A 16,980-nucleotide genomic window follows, 5' to 3' on the forward strand; every position below is an offset into this window, starting at 1 on the left:
CAGGAGAAGCGAGAAGGAAGCCTTTTAGTGGGCGAGTGGGGCATCCTGGACGTGAGCAGCGCCGACAGGCTAGTTCACCTGAGCTTGGGTCTGAGAAACACCCCCCTTCCTCCATGTGGGCATTGATAACATTTTCCTGTGATTAGGAGAACAGTGAGAGAGCTCTGGTGGCTTAATGGTAAGGAGTTGCACTGCCAGCCCAAAGGCACATGGTTCAAATCCACCAGCTCCTCTGCAGGAAAAGTAGACCGTCTCCTCCAGGGCAGTTAACGGCCTCTGAAAACCCGCTGGAGGATCTGCATTGAGCCGGTTCCAACTTGACAGACACAACAACAACAAGGAAAAAGGGACTGGGGGTATCTTGCTTTCTGGCTGTGTGCGTGGCCCTTTCTGTGGAGGTCGGCTAGTCCTCCATGCAGGAGTGTTAACCTGAAAAGGTCGATCTAGCATCTGTCAGTCACTTGAAGGATCAGATTCACTGTGATCAACTTTCATAAAACAGGGCTGGAATTTAGTGTCGCATGATGACTCGAGTGGTCTGCTGGTTGGCTTTATAGGCAGCTAATTAAATGTACAATAGCGGTCTTGTTCCCATAAGCTTTTTAATAAGCTTAGGAAAACTTCCTGAGGTCCAGATTCTTTCCTTCCATCAGTTTAATGGGAGGAAAGCCCAGTCCTGAGTGCACAGTTTCAGGGGAGTTGATGCTGTTGTTGGTATGTGAGTGGCTGAACATGGGACCGGCTTCTCGTCTGTGCGTGTGGGTGTGGATGTGGTTGTGCTTGGAAACGTCCCCTGAAGCCTTTCCTCATGGATGATTTTTTCTGGTTTGTAGGTTGCCTTTGTGATTTTCACTGGACCTCTTGAGGGAGGGGATGAGGGTGATGGTCTTACCATATGACAGATGAGGAAAGCAGGGCTCTGACCCCCACGTGCTCACGGACGCCCAGTGGACAGAACTGGTTTCCTGTCTCCCTGCTGAGGGTCCCTCCTACTGCGCATGTCTTCTCTTGGTGTGGCGTGCTCATGATGCGGGCACCTGGATCCCCCTGGAATACACGCCTTGCACCCCCAGTCCCTGATAAATGTTTATGTGGGACACGTTTGACATTGTAGAGAAGTGGCAGCACATTGACATACACTGAGTCCCCGTGTTCCCTGCCCCTTATAATACACACCATGGTGTTTCCCACGGCCAGGAAGCTGACATAGGTGCTCCACTGTTAACTAAATTCCAGGTTTTATTTGGATGTCATCAGTTCTCTCTGACAATTTGGATCCACCAGTGGCCACGAGGGGGAAAGATGGGCAGTCTTCTTTTGTGTGATTTACTGCTTCTTAAAAACCTACTGGAGTGAACAGCAGTGAACTCTGATTCCACGGCAGCAGTGGTGGTGGTGGTGTTATGTGCTGTCAAGTCAGAACCAACTCATAGTTGGTCCTCCTACAGGTTCTTAGAGGCTTTAAATCACATGGAAGGAAATTTCCCACCTTTCTCCTCTGTGGGAGATTTGAACCTTCCGGCTTTGGATTAGCAGTGCCTCTCCTCTCCCCACTGGGTTACCAGAGCTCGATAGCAATGAGTGAGAGTAATTTTCCCCTTAACATCCTCTTTCCAGTCCAGGGCGCTGCACTGAGTTGCCCTCAGTTCCTCTGTCTCTTGTGGTTCTTCCGTCTTTCCTTGTTTGTGGTGACCTTCACCATCTCGGGGAGTACCAGCAAGGAATTTTGTGGACGACCCTGTGTTTGAGTTTACCTTGGGGTGTTTCAGAATTAAGCATGGATTAATAGGGGTAAGGTGGCTTTTCTAGCACAGTAATTGAACACTTGGCTGCTAACCAGAAGGTGAGCAGTTTGAATCCAGCATGTGCCCCTTGGCAGGAAGCTAGCTGGGGTCTACTCCCATAAAGATGAACAGCTTGAAGCCCTTGAGGGCACTTGTGTACTGTCACGCAGGGTGCCCGTGAGTCTCAGTTGACGAAGTGGCAGTGGGTTGATAGTATCAGCGTGACTTATTTTGGGTGATGTTCACCCTGTTGCTTGAAAAGGTGCTGTTTTCGCTTTTTGTAATCTGTTCTTTGGAGGCAAATCATCAGGTCTTGCCAAATCTGTAGGGTGAGGAGGAGGGGACATTAACCGCCACCTCCGGAAGAGGCCTGTGTTTGCCTGTGTCGTGGGGAATGCTTCTGTAGAACACTTACCCTTTCTTTCATCAGTGTCTGTATCTCTGTTTCTGTTGTTGGACCGTACTTTGCCTCTGTATAGACGCCTCTTTTCCTCCTTTGGGTTACTGGTGTCCACTGTGGTTTTTACTTTGTTGTTGAGATGCCTCCACCATCAGCTGTTGCAGGAGCTCTCGGAGGCTGGCCGCTGTGTCCTTCTGACCAGGCCCCGACCTCGTGCTTTAGGTCACCTCCCTGCTTTCTGGGGTGTCATATACCCCACCTTCCTCCTGTGTTTGCCTGCCCCAACCCTGGGCTTCTGCGTTTCTCTGAGGAGCCTTCTACCTTTCATAGCCACTCACTTTTTGGATGTATATTTTTGTAAAAGTTATCTAACTTAGTTTAAGCCTCAGCATTTTTCTTTTAAATTTTATTATTTTTTGTGTGCGTACCATCAAATCAGATCTGACAGGTACAGGAGGAGATTTCCCTTCCTTTTCCTGCCATCTGGTGGATTTGAACTGCATACCTCTGAGATTGCAGTGCAGCTTCTTGCCACTAGGCCACCAGAGCTCCCTTAAGCCTCAGCATTTTTATCTGGTAAAAATGGTAATAGTGCTGCTCTTTCTTACTGAGTTACTAAAATTCACATGAAATTTTATATAAAACTAGTTTTAAATTTTTTTGTATTAACTATTTTGTGTGTACCATCAAATCAGATCTGCCTGGTACAGGAGGAAAACTAGTCGTTTTATCACCGACTACCTTCCCCATGATTCACTGCTGTTGAATTGAGTCCAGCTCATGGGTACTCCTTGGAGGCAAGGATGGCAAAGCTGCTTCTTGGTCCTTTTGCTAGGAGAGGCTGTTCGTTAGAGAGGGACACCGTGCTTGGTAAGGTGGAGTGTCCGCGAGGGAGAGGATTGACAAGTGACTTCAAGTCCAGTGTGTCAGAGGTGGTCAGGATGGCGCAGGATAGGACAGCGTCCAGATTTACTGTGCATAGGGTCACTGTGGGTCGTACTTGACTCGGTGGCATTTAACAACAAGCAGCGGTGTAGACTGAGGCTGTCAACTTTCCTAAGAGGAGACTGCTCATATTTCTCCTTTGAAGTGACTGATGGTTTTGAACTGCTGACCTTTTGGGGTTGCTCAGCATGTTAACGCCTACACCACCAGTGCTTTGTGATAGGTTTGCACATTGGAGGATACTGAGAACTGTGATAAACTTTGGTTTTTTTTCTTTTGCTTTTTTAGTATAATTGTAGTGGAATTACATTTGATGTTCTTATATAGGAAGGAGAAGATATTGTTGACAGTATTGTTGATGATAATAAGTTGTTTGTGTATGTTTAGTGAGATCACAGTTTGTGACCATGCACTTCCTAGAAGTTGGCCAAGTCTGCCGGAGATGCTTTCTTGACTTGGTGTCTCTGAGCCCTAGGGGCTCAGTGGTTAGTGCACTCAACTGGTAACAGAAAGGTTGGTGGTTTGGGCGCGCCGGCCACTCTGTGGGAGAACGATGTGGCAGGGCGCTCCCACAAAGATTTACAGCCTTGGGAAACCTGTGGGCGGTTCCCCTGCGGGTCTGCTGTGAGTTGGAATCAGCTTAATGCTAGTGGGTTTGGTTTGCGGGCTTGTTTCTCATGTTATTAGGGGAGGTGATGCACTTGTGTAGACAGCGTTAGAGTACCTGCTCCCCAAAGGGCAGTCTGCAGGTTTCCCCCTTGTGTGGGTCCCCTGTAGTGAGCCTGGCCCCACGTGGAGGTCCCTGAGCAGAGCCTGAGCCATGAGAACCCTCACAGCAGACCGACTGACAGTAATGTTGCGTCAGCTGAGCATAATAAAACTTGGCGCTTGAGTTTTAGTGCTTTTAAATTTTTGCTTTAAGTAGCGGGAGTGGGGGGTATTTTAATAGTAATTCATTTCTGTGGGATTTTATAAAATTATTGTTGTCTGATGGATTGGGAATTTTAAACAGAAAGTGGGTTCTTCACTCCAGATAGTTAAGCCATTTGCAGGAGAGCAGGCTAGTTTCTCAGTCACTCAGGGAGCGACTTGTCTAGACTCCAAAGGCAATCGGGACTGCATCTGTGCTGGTTCTGTGAGCCCTGAGCTGGCGGCGGGGTTCACGTGCAAGCCCCCCCGTGAACTGTGGACTCGTGCTTTGTGTCTCCTGAAGCTTGGACCTTACAGCTCTGTCCCGAGTGCCCGGGCATTCCTTAATGTCATCTCAGAAGGGGTACATTTCCCTCCTTCTCAGCTTTGTTTAGCAGCTAGGCAGTGGCATTTGATGCTTTTTCCCAGGAGGCTGTGTCACCGTGCGTAGTGTGTCTTCCCTCCCGTCTCCTCTTTGTGAGGTTCACTGGGCAAAGACGAGGGCTTCGTCTCTCGGCCTGGGAACATGCAGCATCAGGCACTTTGGCAAAGCAGACATGTCGGTCACCTAACGAGCAGTGGCTTCAGGTGCCTTTCTTTACCTCTTGTGAGTGCTGCGGGGAAGGTACCCCCCCCCCCCCAGTCTTTATGAGATAATTTTCTGGTGTCTTGGCTTTGGGCCCCACTGTTCGTCCACACATTGAGACTGCATCTTGTCACTTGCTCTCCTGAGTGTACTATCCTAACTGGCGGATGCTTGGGATGGTCCTAAGGACATCTGAGCTTGGGTGCTCGCTGGGACAGGTGCCTGCTGGCCACTCGGCCGTTGGTCTAGGCCCTGTCGCCGCCTGCTCATGTAGTTAGGAGGACAGCAGCCGGGTGGACTGACTGACACACAGTTTTCGATGCGGAATTCCTGCTCCGTGACGGCTTCGGCAGAGCCATGTGGGATCACTTAGGTCAGGTGTGGAACCGTTTATCCTCCATGCTGAGTTTTTGAATGTGAGTATTTCCAAAATAGCTGTAATGGCAGTACTGCCTGTTAACCCCCTGGACCTGCGTAATAGGATCCCATCCTGCAGCCCCAAGGCTGGTGGCGGATCCCAGCTCCAGGCCAGAGCAGAGAAGAGGGGAGAAGTGGGGCAGGGTGGACCTGGAGATCCATTGCACATGACTTGGGGGTGGCATGGTCCTGGGGGCTGAGAGGCTTGTTAATGCCCAGAGACTTCTTCCCCACCAGCTCTCGGGGGCACAAGGCGATGGGATGAGAGGGACCGACATTCAGGCTGTACTTTGCCACCCAGCGGGGATGCTTTTATTAGCTGCCGAGTGAGAATAGGGCTTCCCTGGCTGTGGAAGTTCACCCACTTCCCCACACTGTTGGCACATACTTTGCGGGTGCACAGCACAGAAGACAGGAAGTGCCTGGAGAAGGGCCGTGTGTCCTCTCTCTTCACTGTAGGTCCTGTCCTGAAGCCCAGGCTGGAGGGGAACACGAGTGCCCTGCTTCTCTGTCCAGCTCTCCCGACTCCTGGTCCACTTGGACAGTCATGAGTTGTGCGACCACTTCATGGCTAGAGTAAATCTGCCCCATGTTTGGTCTGCTAAATCCTGGGTCTGTGCTTCAGTAGGATGATGAGTACCTGGGGTGGAGGTCTGTTAACCTCGTTGGAAAAAGAAAAACACCAAGACTATCTGTTAGGACAAGATATATTTATATCCTTTTTAAGAGAGAAGTTACAAACAAAAAATTCTCATTTCCTCACCCATGCTTAACTTCCAAATATTTATAATGCTCTTAGATTAATAAAGGAAGCCGGCAAGCAAGACCCGGAACTGGCGTACATCAGCAGCAACTTCATAACCGGCCACGGCATTGGGAAGAACCAGCCTCGCAACAAGCAGATGGAGGCGGAGTTCCGGAAACAGGAAGAGGTAGCTTCACTGAGAGTACTGCCACCTTAGCACTCCCTGGCCACGTGCCGACAGGCCCTGCTGGCCAGGTCCCCTCCGATGCGCTTCCTGGCGCGTCTATTACATAGATACCGGACCCCACGCCACAGCTGCCCCCTCGGAGCTGGCTGAGCCTGGAGCCGGGGCTCAGCGTGGCAGCAGCTGTTAACCTTGAATCTTTAACTACCACCAGCCATTGCATTTGCCTTTGTTGGAATGATCTCAAAGCCACATCCCACACAATGCAGAGGAGTAATGGTAGCATCTGCTTGGACCAGGAGCCACAGGATGAGCTCCCGGCCCGGACAGGGGCTTAGGGTGTGCCTCCTGTTACCCTACCTTGGTTTGATGCTTTAAAGATAATGCAGTATTTATAGAGTTTGGCATACTTCCCCCCCCCCCCATACTTTTTAAGATCTTCATAGAGAAAAGCATTGTAAAGATTCTAAAACCTAATACATCATTCACACCAGTAAACAGAAACCTTTTATTTAAAGTTTGTTATAGAACTAGTAAGATTAACAGAATAATTCATGTTGGAGTCATTTTCCAGATGACAACTTTAAAAAGAAAAGCCTTACTGTGCCCCCTGTTGGTGCTGCTGTCTTTACAGCATTTGCCAGTGCGTGTGCAGACATACCTCTGGCCTGTCGGGCATGGCCGTAGTGTGGTCCCTTCCCTCCGCCCATGTCTGGTCCCCTTCCCACATACCCACATGTAAATCAGGATTGGTTACTACTCAGCAGGACAGGGCTTTTAAAGAACAGCTTTAAAACAGTGTCTTCATCCTGAAGAGTTCTGTAGCTAGAGAGTGTCAGAGCTGATCTCTGAAAACCATGTCGGTTTTAGTTTCCTGTTTATCCTGCAGTCAGAAGGTACTGATATTTCAAATAGAGTATGGAACAGGCTTTCACCCGCTGGAAGGGTGTTGACAGAGCAGCACGGAGGTGACAAAGATATCAGCAGAGACTCAAGCTGTCATTGTGGAGGCTGTAAACTGCCACAGGACCCAGACATGATCGGGTCACCCTGAGACGAGAACTCAGGCACTGTTCCCTCCTGCAGCACCTGCCACTGCTGGTCAGCTCCAGTATCTCTGCAGTAAAGGCACTTTGGGTTTCTAAGTCACATTCAGTGAGAAGCACCTCCACAAAACCAGTGTTTCCTTGCCTGTGTCTGTCCTTCCCGAGTTTTAGTCCCTAACGGTTAAGCATCTTAGGACCATGTGTGAGAAATGACAGTTGTCACTTCATTCCACTGTATTGTTGTCTTTGGACATTAATTGACATGTTACTCTGAAGTCTATAATGCTGAGGAGAGTGAATACATAGATGTAGATGTCTTTCTAAGAATTGCATTTTTTTTGGTTGATTCCCCTGCCCCCAGGTCCTTAGGAAATTCCGAGCACACGAGACCAACCTGCTTATTGCAACCAGCATCGTGGAGGAGGGTGTCGACATACCCAAATGCAACCTGGTGGTTCGCTTTGATTTGCCCACCGAGTACCGCTCTTACGTTCAGTCTAAGGGGAGGGCACGGGCCCCGATCTCTAATTACATCATGCTGGCAGACACAGACAAAATCCAGAGCTTCGAAGAAGACCTCAAAACCTACAAAGCTATTGAAAAGGTAAGAACCAGAACTAAAGGTTGCACCTGTATGTTGTCATTCTTTGTGTGAGCAGAGATGGGTATAAAACAGTTACATCTCCAGAGATTAGTGTCCACCAGGGGCCTGCAGCATGTACCTCGGAGGATGTTGGGGGTGACTCTGGACAGGTTAGCTGGGAATGTGCTGTGTGACTGACTGATGGTAGCTTGACGTGTGGACTGACTGGGTATCGACAGCCCAGTCCCTGAATTCATGAGTGGTGGTGATGAGCGCACGTGCCCGCTCGCAGTCGGTTACAGCCCTCACTGTCCTGCTGAATGTTCGTGTGATCAGATAAGAGGGCTTCACTGGGGGAAGCTCTTGCAGCTGGGCCCTGAGGGGTGTTGAATTTTCTTTAGGGGATATAGAGGTTTCAGGTGAAAAGAGCTTTTCTTTAGCTCCTGAAGCTGACAGCTAACATATGGCAAAGAAGGCATTTCTTTCTGTCCTGTTGTTTAAATTGTTCAGATCTTGAGAAACAAGTGTTCCAAGTCAGTAGACACCACGGAAACTGACATTGAGCCTGTCGTGGACGATGATGATGTCTTCCCCCCGTATGTGCTGCGGCCGGATGACGGGGGCCCAAAGGTCACCATCAACACAGCCATCGGCCACATCAACAGGTGTGGTATCGCCCCGACGAGGGCCGCCCCCTAATCTAAACCTCTGTGTATCAGTGCCTGTCGTCCGCGTGCAGTCACTGCTCTCTTTCATTTATGGCGTGTGCTATTTTATGTTTGTTTAGAAGAAATTGCTTTTATTATTATTTTATTTGTTGACTGAAAATGAAAAGCAGTATTATGCATTGATGTTCGATCTCACTGATAGGTCTGACATCATGAAGGCTGCATATTTTGGCTGGATTTAGTCGAGTCGATTATATTCACTAATTTTTAATCTCAATCCTGAAATATGCTGTTTTGTCAGAATAATGAATTTCCTGTTGTCATTCTGTAGGGTTAGGATAAATTACTTAGTAGGTTTGAGTGCTCCATGGACCTCCTACTAAGTTGGCACGAGACAGTGTTTTGTCACAGGCCTGTCCTCTGGCTCTACCTCTTTGTTGTATCTTCAAGGATCCCTGGTGGCTTAGCACCTAAGCCCCAGCCTGCCAGTGGGAAGCTTGGCAGGGTGAGCGAGACCCACCCAGCGTGTCCTGTTAAGGGCAAAAGTCTAGCAGAGCCCGCGGGGTGGTTCTCTGTGACACAGAGCAGTCTCCTGTCCACAGCGCATCTCCAGCCTCTCCCGGACTCTGATGACCTGACCCTGGAGTGTGCAGGCCTCGTGGGGCGGCTTGCTGATGGTCCCCTGCGATCTTTTTGTCCAGTCTGGTGCTGTGTGCCTCCTCTTCTTCCTCGCCAGGGCGCACGGTGCCCGTTTGTCTCCGTCTTGCTGGTGTAGCTTTGATCCCCGGAGTACAGTGTCTGGCTTTCTCTGCCTCAGAGCCGCCTCCCCGTGTGGTTGGTGAGGATTCACGGGGAGCAGCCTGAGACTTACTAGTGTTTCATGCCTCCTGGTTCCACTCAATGCTTTAAGCTCCGTTGAGGCTTCTTCCTTGAATTAATTATTAGTGTGGTAATGCTTAATAACATAGTTCTGTTAGCTGGTATCATAAAGAAGCACTTGTTCTTCATTTGCTTATTTAACTTTAACTCAATATGAATTTATGGGTTCCTATTCCATTCGGTAGGTTTTTAATCTGTGACTGTTTACTTTAATGATAAAATTGTCTGTGATTTGATCCCTGGGAGCTCTTTTGGACCAGATCCTGTGGACACGATGTCCTTTGATGACTTCTTTTACAGCGCAGGATATTTACTGCCCAGCTGTGGGATGGACTTTCTCTGCAGGCTCCTGGACCTGCCCCACACGGGCTCCCCCCGCCCCTGGGTGCTGACTGGACCCTGGTCTCCCTGGCTTCATGTCCTGCTCTGACACTCTGTGCTGCTGGGTGGTCACCCTTCTTGCCCCCGGTGTAGTGCCGTGTTGCCCTCCCTCCCACCATCTCCCGGTGGTCCCTTGACACCTTGAGCTCCTGTGAGCCTGTGTCCACCAAGGCAACACTCTGCTGGGCCACCTTCAGAATCACTGCCTCAGCCCGTTGCCATGGCCACACTGTCAGGCTGAGGGTCTGCCTCGTTTTTACTGAACCTCTCCTTTAGCAAGCATGAAGTCCATTCACTGAGTATTTGAAACAGCCGACCTCAAACTCCCAAGTGTCCACGCTGATGCAGTAGCGGGAGGGAAAGGCAGAAATCTGAGCATCTCAGACTAGGAGTATTAGTACGTGGCGTCTCGTCATTCCCTTGCTTGAAGGTTCACCATGAGAATTTCTTTTCTTCACAGATACTGTGCTCGATTACCCAGTGATCCATTTACTCATCTGGCTCCTAAATGTAGAACCCGGGAGTTGCCTGATGGTACATTTTATTCAACTCTTTATCTGCCAATTAACTCACCTCTTCGAGCCTCCATTGTTGTAAGTTTAGAAAACAAAATGATTGTGCCTTTAAAGTATGTCGTTAATGGATTCTCTCAGCCGCTCTAAGACTGTGCAAGTTATAGGTAAACTTGGTTTTAAAATCTTGTGAAAGTAGGTTGATAGTTCTTTTGCAGTGAACAGGACATTCAGATTTCCACCAGGCCATATGATTTCCAGGGTCTAGACTCTGGCCAGATGGCCTCAGTGTGTCCTCTGAGTCTCAGTGATGCAAAATTTCTGCCACTGTCACCTAGTTGTGACTTTGATTCCGACGCCTACAGAGGACATAGTTGAGGTGCCTTAGTTAGGTTTTGTTGAGTTGAAATTCTGCCTTTCTGCAGTTTCGTCCTTAGTCCTAATGCAGATTTCCAGAGACTGTTCTGTTGTGCTTGGAAGAATTGCTGAGTGTGGCCGATGCTGCAGTAGCATCTCAGTCTGGCTGTGCTTTGTTACTGTTTTAAAAACAGTGCTGAAAATGAGAGAAAGTAAGAGACTTATAAGTTTGGTTGAAATTCAGTTCACAAAAATAATATTATCTTGGTTGTAACTTATTTTGTTTTTGCCAGGCAGGGTTTTTTTAGATTTATAATACAAGTTTGGAGATTAGGATTTTTAGTAAATAAAAGAAAGGAAGATACTTTTAAAAGTTTGGTTGAAATTAAGGTCATCAAAACGGTGTTATCTTGGTTGTATCTCATTTTGGTTTTGCGTGGCAGGATTTTTTGAGATTTATATAGTTAAAGTTTGGAGACTAGGATTTTTTAAAACTTACCCTTTTTCAAAGTTAAAAACTCTATTCTGGTAAGTTGAAGTTTGAAGAAGCTGTTGTCATTAGGTGCTGTTGAAATGAGTGACCCTGCAGACAGTGGATCACCTTGTCCTGTCCTGTGCTGTCCTCATCATCTGACACACCTGAGGCCATTGCTGCAATCACCATCTCAGTCTGTCTTGTTGAGGGTCTTCCACTCTTCTGCTGACCCTCCACCTTTCCATGAATGATGCTCCTATCCAAGGAAAGGCCCCTCCTCACAACATGTCCAAAAAGAGAACAAACAAATGCAGAAAGAGTGCAGCCAGGGTGCTCCTTAGAGACTTCCTCTCACTTCATGTGGGCATGTTGAAGATAGTGGGACAATTCTGTAAACGTTTACTATCAAGCGAGTTACACTACAGTTACAGTGTAGCTGTGTACATATAGAATTGAGACGCTTCCTTTTACTTCCAGGGCCCACCGATGAACTGCGTACGGTTGGCTGAAAGAGTTGTGGCTCTGATTTGCTGTGAAAAACTGCACAAAATAGGTAAGACTAAGAAATACTTGAAAATAAAAACCAAAATTCTGAAGACACTACTGGTGTCTTCCATTGTCACTACCTTTCATTCAAATAATAGGTTGGCTGCTTGTCACCTCTGAATACTGTGAGTAACCAGCTGTGGTCCCTTAACACGTTGCCGCCAATGACGGCAAAATGTGTTTCTAAGCACAGTCGTCAATTTAAAGTGTGCAGCAACATGTGAAATAACCAGCCGTGTTAAGTAACCAAAGCCAAACCAGTTGGAGATTAAAGGAAGGACTAGGAGTAGGGTTATGGAACCAGAACAACAGAGGACACAGTGAGAGTGTTGGTACTTTGTGAAGAATGCACCCAGTGCCATGCAATCAGTTGTGTAGAAGTGGGAGCTTAATAAGCTTTGTAACTTTACCTAAAAAACCCCCCTCATAGCTGACCCTCCCTCGGGTTCCCGAGGCTGTAAATCACACCGGAGGAGAGTGCCCATCTCTCTTCTTTTTTTTTTTTGGTTTTTTTTTTCCTATAATTGTATTTTATTAATTTTCATAAACATTTACAGAGATTTTGGGCTTCCACTCATTCATTGTTGCACTATTCTCTCTACCCTCCTCCCAGTTTGCCATCTCTCTTCTGAGGAGTCATGTGTGCTTTTGGATCACCATTGCATTTCCCCTCAAATTAGTCTTGGCTAGTTTACAGCTTAGGTCACGCATCGGCCTGTGCACTGAAGGAGGGCACCTCGAGTGCCCCTGCAGCTTTGAGGGACAGAGAGGAAGCAGCCTGCTCTTGCTAGGCTCCAACCTGTGGGGGTTCCCATGAGGTGGAATTGACTGACAGCCTGGTTTAGGTTACAGATGAACCCACAGCCTTCTGTGCTTGAAGGGGAGGACTAATTTTCATTTGTCTTTATAAATCAGAACTGTTGATAGGTGTTCGTTATATCAACATCTGTCTTTAGATGTTTCTATCTCAGAATTTTCAATCCTCTTATTGACTGGATGTCCAAATAGACTTTCCCTTAAGTACTGGGCCTGAGTATTTTCACATGATTAAAAAATGCTTGGCACCAGTAGCCAGGAAATTAAAAGACGTATTGCGATGGGAAAGTCTGCTGTTAGGGACCTCTCCATAGTACTCAAGAGCAATGGTGTCTCTCTGGAGACTAAGGTGCGTCTGATACAGGCCATGGTCTTTGCAATGACTTGTTATGCATCAGAGAGCTGGACAGTGACTAAGGAGGATAGAAGGAGAATTGATGCCTTTGAGCTGTGGTGCTGGAGAAGAGTATTGAGGGTACCATGTACTGTTAGGAAAGCAAACAGATTCATCCTGGAAAGGGTTAAACCGGGTGGCTCCTTGGAGGCAAGGATTCTGAGGCTTCCTCTGACGTACTTTGGACATGTTGTGAGGAGGGACCGGTCCTTGGAGAGGGACATCATGCTTGGGAAGGCGGAGGGACAGCGCAGGAGAGGAAGGCCCTCTATGAGGTGGATTGATTCAGTGACTGGAGTAATTGGGATGGGTTTATCGGATGGTGCGGTTGGCACAGGACAGAGCAGAGTTTAGGGCTTATTGTACATAGGGTCGCTATGAGTCATAAGTGACCCAACGGCACATAACAACAACAGCATCGATAAGAAATAACTGACCAGGTAAATGTGTACCAACAAACGATGATCTGGGGGTGCAGGCAGAGAGAGGGGTGGGTATGTTCATGCTTCTGTTTGAGATGATGGAAAAGTTCTGGAAACCCAGTGGTGACATGTGGACCACACTCTAAATAGAATTAGTGCTGCTCAGTAGAACACGTGAAAGTGGTTAAAATGTCTGTCTTTTGTGATATAAGCTTTAACCCTTATTTTTATGGTCAGTGTATTTAGCATAAAAATTTAGCAGCGAAGAAAAGCAAAAATGCCTACATTCTCCTTCCCATCCCCCTTGGAGCTGGGATCGTGCTCTCCCGGGGCCTCCGCGACTGAGCGCTCTCCTCATTGCGTCACTGTGTGTGTCCTAGGTGAGCTGGACGACCACCTGATGCCGGTAGGGAAAGAGACTGTTAAGTACGAAGAAGAGCTGGATCTCCATGAAGAAGAAGAAACCACTGTGCCCGGAAGACCAGGTTCCACAAAGCGAAGGCAGTGCTACCCCAAAGCTGTTAGTATTGCTGAGAAGGAGTGAACCCCCAGCCTCTCTGGCTGTTCAGTGTCCACTGGAGGCAGGTCTGGGCTCCCCTGCTGGCGTCCCAGGCTGTGGTTGGGCCCACGCTGCTCTGAGAAAGCCTCCTGGAGGGAACAGTGCCCTTCCCATCCTTGCTGCTTCCCGACGATTCGGGAACTTGGCCGTCACATCGCCCCGAGAAGTGGATTGTGTTCAGAGACATGCTTTTGGGGTCAGGTTCTTGCTTAGCTTAGGAATGGGTGTGATGAGAGAGGGCTTGAGCTCACAGGTGAGTGGGATGCCCATGGCAGACTGGAGCAGGGATCTCTGACGGGTTAGGATGCGAGCAACTGGCGTTGTTGAAGAAAGGGATTTCTCTGGAAGGTGTCAGCTTTTAGTGAAGACAGGAATAAATTTGTGTTCTTGACAACTCTTGGAGAAGAGGCTGTTAACTTGAGATCAATCCTTCCTTTCTCTTTGCAACTGCAGATTCCAGAATGTTTGAGGGACAGCTACCCCAAACCTGAGCAGCCCTGCTACTTGTATGTGATAGGAATGGTTCTAACCACCCCTCTCCCGGATGAACTCAACTTCAGAAGGCGGAGGCTCTACCCGCCCGAGGATACCACCCGATGCTTTGGAATCCTGACAGCTAAACCCATACCTCAGGTAGACCCTGGGCTTGGCTGGAGAGGTCCTCTGTGGTTCAGGAAAGGAGAAGATGCCTTCTGTTATTTCTACGTGTTTAATAGTTTAAAATTTAGCTTGCTTCATCTTCTGGGGTTTTCAGAGAAATAGAACAGAGAGCAGCTCTTGTTAACCTTGAGTGGGGGCTGTTCTGTCGTTATCATCAGATTCCGCACTTTCCTGTGTACACGCGTTCTGGAGAGGTTACCATATCCATTGAGTTGAAGAAGTCCGGTTTTACTCTGTCTCTGCAAATGCTTGAGCTGATTACACGACTTCACCAGTATATATTCTCACATATTCTTCGGCTTGAAAAACCTGCACTAGAATTTAAACCTACGGAAGCTGATTCAGCATACTGTGTTCTACCTCTAAATGTTGGTAAGAAGGACCAGACTTTAGCATCCAGTTCATACTCGCTCAAGAGTGGAGATTGTCTTTGACTATTTATTGGCTTATTTTACATGTTGTAGCATTCCTTTGCTTTTGTCCTGCGTAACTGAATTAGATGCAAATGAACATACAAGAATCGTAATATACTATGATACTAATCAGCTAAAGCATTGGTGGTGGTTCTCTGTTTTGTCTTTTCTTCCTCAAGTTAACGGCTCCAGCACTTTGGACATCGACTTTAAATTCATGGAAGACATTGAGAAATCTGAAGCTCGCATAGGCATTCCTAGTACAAAGTATTCCAAAGAAACCCCGTTTGTTTTTAAATTAGAAGATTACCAGGATGCAGTTATCATTCCCAGGTGAGTATGTTCATGAGAAGGAAAACAGGGGATGTGTGCTTAGAAAAGATTCACTTGTGCTCCTGGGGATACCAGCGGGCCGTGGCTTTGGCCTTGACATTGCTGGTTAGTGACAGTGGAGGCATCTCACTCTGCACTGGACCTGTCCCCTCCAGGCCGTGTGCTCAGAAAACAGACCCCGAAGCACTGTAGATGCCACGATCGTCCTCAGTGAAGGTCTTATTCCCCCCATAACATTGATGTTTCCTCTTATAACCGCCATCCTTTAACCGCCAGAGTCTTCTAGAGAATTTGATCATAAATAGTGGTATTATTTCTGAAATTCCTTTACAGTGAGTAATGTTGCTAAGCTCCACAAAAGTAGTAAATCAGATTGCTTTTTGTTTTCCTGTGAAAATTCAGAGACGGGGGTTTCTGAGCAGTGCAGTAAAACATAGGCACATTGCCAAGAATGGGTTGGTAGCTGTGAATCGCTTGTTCTGGTTTTTGTTCTTCAGAGTCATTATTTTAAATGTTATTGTGGTTGTTAAGTACTGTTGACTCGAAACTGACTTATCGTGGACCTGCCCGTGGGTTGCCAGAACTGTAAATAATCACACAGGAGGAGATTGTCTGTCTGTCTCCTGTGGAGCTGCTGGTAGATTTGAACTGTGTGCCTTTAGGTTGGCAGCGCAATTCCTTACCACCAAGTCCCACATTAAACTGTCACCAGTTGTGGGTGACACAGTAACATGTCTTGTGACAGGTGTTTTTCATGGTCCTCAGTAACCACAGAAGCCACACCACCGCCACCACCAAAGTCCCTCCTAGCTCCTGGTGTCCCGGCAGGACCGTGTGGAACTACCCCTTGGCATTCTCCAGGCTGTAAATCTTAGCACACACTGACTTCCCCATCCTTCCTCTTTATACTGACAACCAGCCGCTCAGTTTGCAGTTCAGTGCCGAATCCACTGTCACTCGTCTGCCTTAGTTAGCATGCAGACTTCACACTCATTGCCAGGGAGTCAAACCAGCTCTCAGCCGACTCTCCAGTGGGTTTTCTAGAAGCCGTCAAGCACTTGGGAGGCAACTGCCCATCTTTCTCCTGTGGAGCTACTGGCTTGGACCTGTAGAGAGGCCCAACCTTTCAGTAAGCAGGGAAGCTCCCGACAGTAGCCCCCTTGGTTAGCGTTAGGGGGAGGCAGCTATTGATCTCTTCTGACTGGACGACACCCCCTCCCTACTCCAGTGTTTGCTCACTTATTTGGACATTGGAAATGTATTGATAAAATGAAGACCTTTGACAGTGCCATATAGCTTCCATGTTACGAACATGTGGTTAGTTTAGAATGAGAAAGACGATGATCAGGTAGGGAAGAGTAGATTTTACGCGCTAAAAGCTGCAGTTCGCACTGTCACACGTTCACTTGAAGTATATTCTTGGGAATGGAAATTCTTCCTGTTGTATTTATTTGTTCACCTTTCAGATGCCTGCGCTGAATCACTGTTTTTCTTGCCATATTTAGCAGTGGCTTTGTTTTGATGGTAGTTGATTTAAACCCAAACGCCTGTGGTTTTCTTTTTCAGATACCGCAACTTTGATCAACCGCACCGATTTTATGTGGCTGATGTGTACACTGATCTTACCCCGCTCAGCAAGTTTCCTTCCCCCGAGTATGAAACGTTTGCGGAATATTATAAAACAAAGTACAACCTGGACCTGACCAGCCTCACCCAGCCCCTGCTCGACGTCGACCACACGTCCTCCAGGTAGGGAGCGAGCGAGTGTGGCGCCAGGTTCACCTGAGTCACTCTTTCAGAGTAGACACTGTCCCCACTGCCCACCAGGGACCCTCCGGAGGTCAGGAGGTGGTTCCCATGCAAAGGGCCAATTTGGGTTCTGGAGTGCTGAAGGGGACTGTAGGCACGCAAGGCCAGCTGCCCAAGGCCGGGAGGTGGGCCACTTATTTTGCTTAATTGCAGTGCT

The 16,980-nt window shown here is 47.9% G+C and overlaps 1 protein-coding gene across 1 annotated transcript in view; it reads left to right on the plus strand.

The window, feature by feature from the left end:
- Positions 1-16,980, plus strand: part of DICER1 (dicer 1, ribonuclease type III) — a 57,081-nt gene that overhangs the window by 23,205 nt on the left and 16,896 nt on the right. Inside the window, 10 exon segments of the mRNA XM_006903631.1 lie at positions 5,841-5,973; positions 7,378-7,620; positions 8,110-8,264; positions 9,988-10,120; positions 11,349-11,424; positions 13,430-13,569; positions 14,062-14,241; positions 14,427-14,640; positions 14,861-15,014; positions 16,581-16,763. Of these exon segments, the coding sequence (XP_006903693.1) occupies positions 5,841-5,973; positions 7,378-7,620; positions 8,110-8,264; positions 9,988-10,120; positions 11,349-11,424; positions 13,430-13,569; positions 14,062-14,241; positions 14,427-14,640; positions 14,861-15,014; positions 16,581-16,763 (1,611 nt within the window).

This window comes from Elephantulus edwardii, unplaced genomic scaffold (genome assembly GCF_000299155.1).
Source record: "Elephantulus edwardii isolate Elephantulus edwardi_28Jun2011 unplaced genomic scaffold, EleEdw1.0 scaffold00002, whole genome shotgun sequence".
NCBI classification, from domain to species: Eukaryota; Metazoa; Chordata; class Mammalia; order Macroscelidea; family Macroscelididae; genus Elephantulus; species Elephantulus edwardii.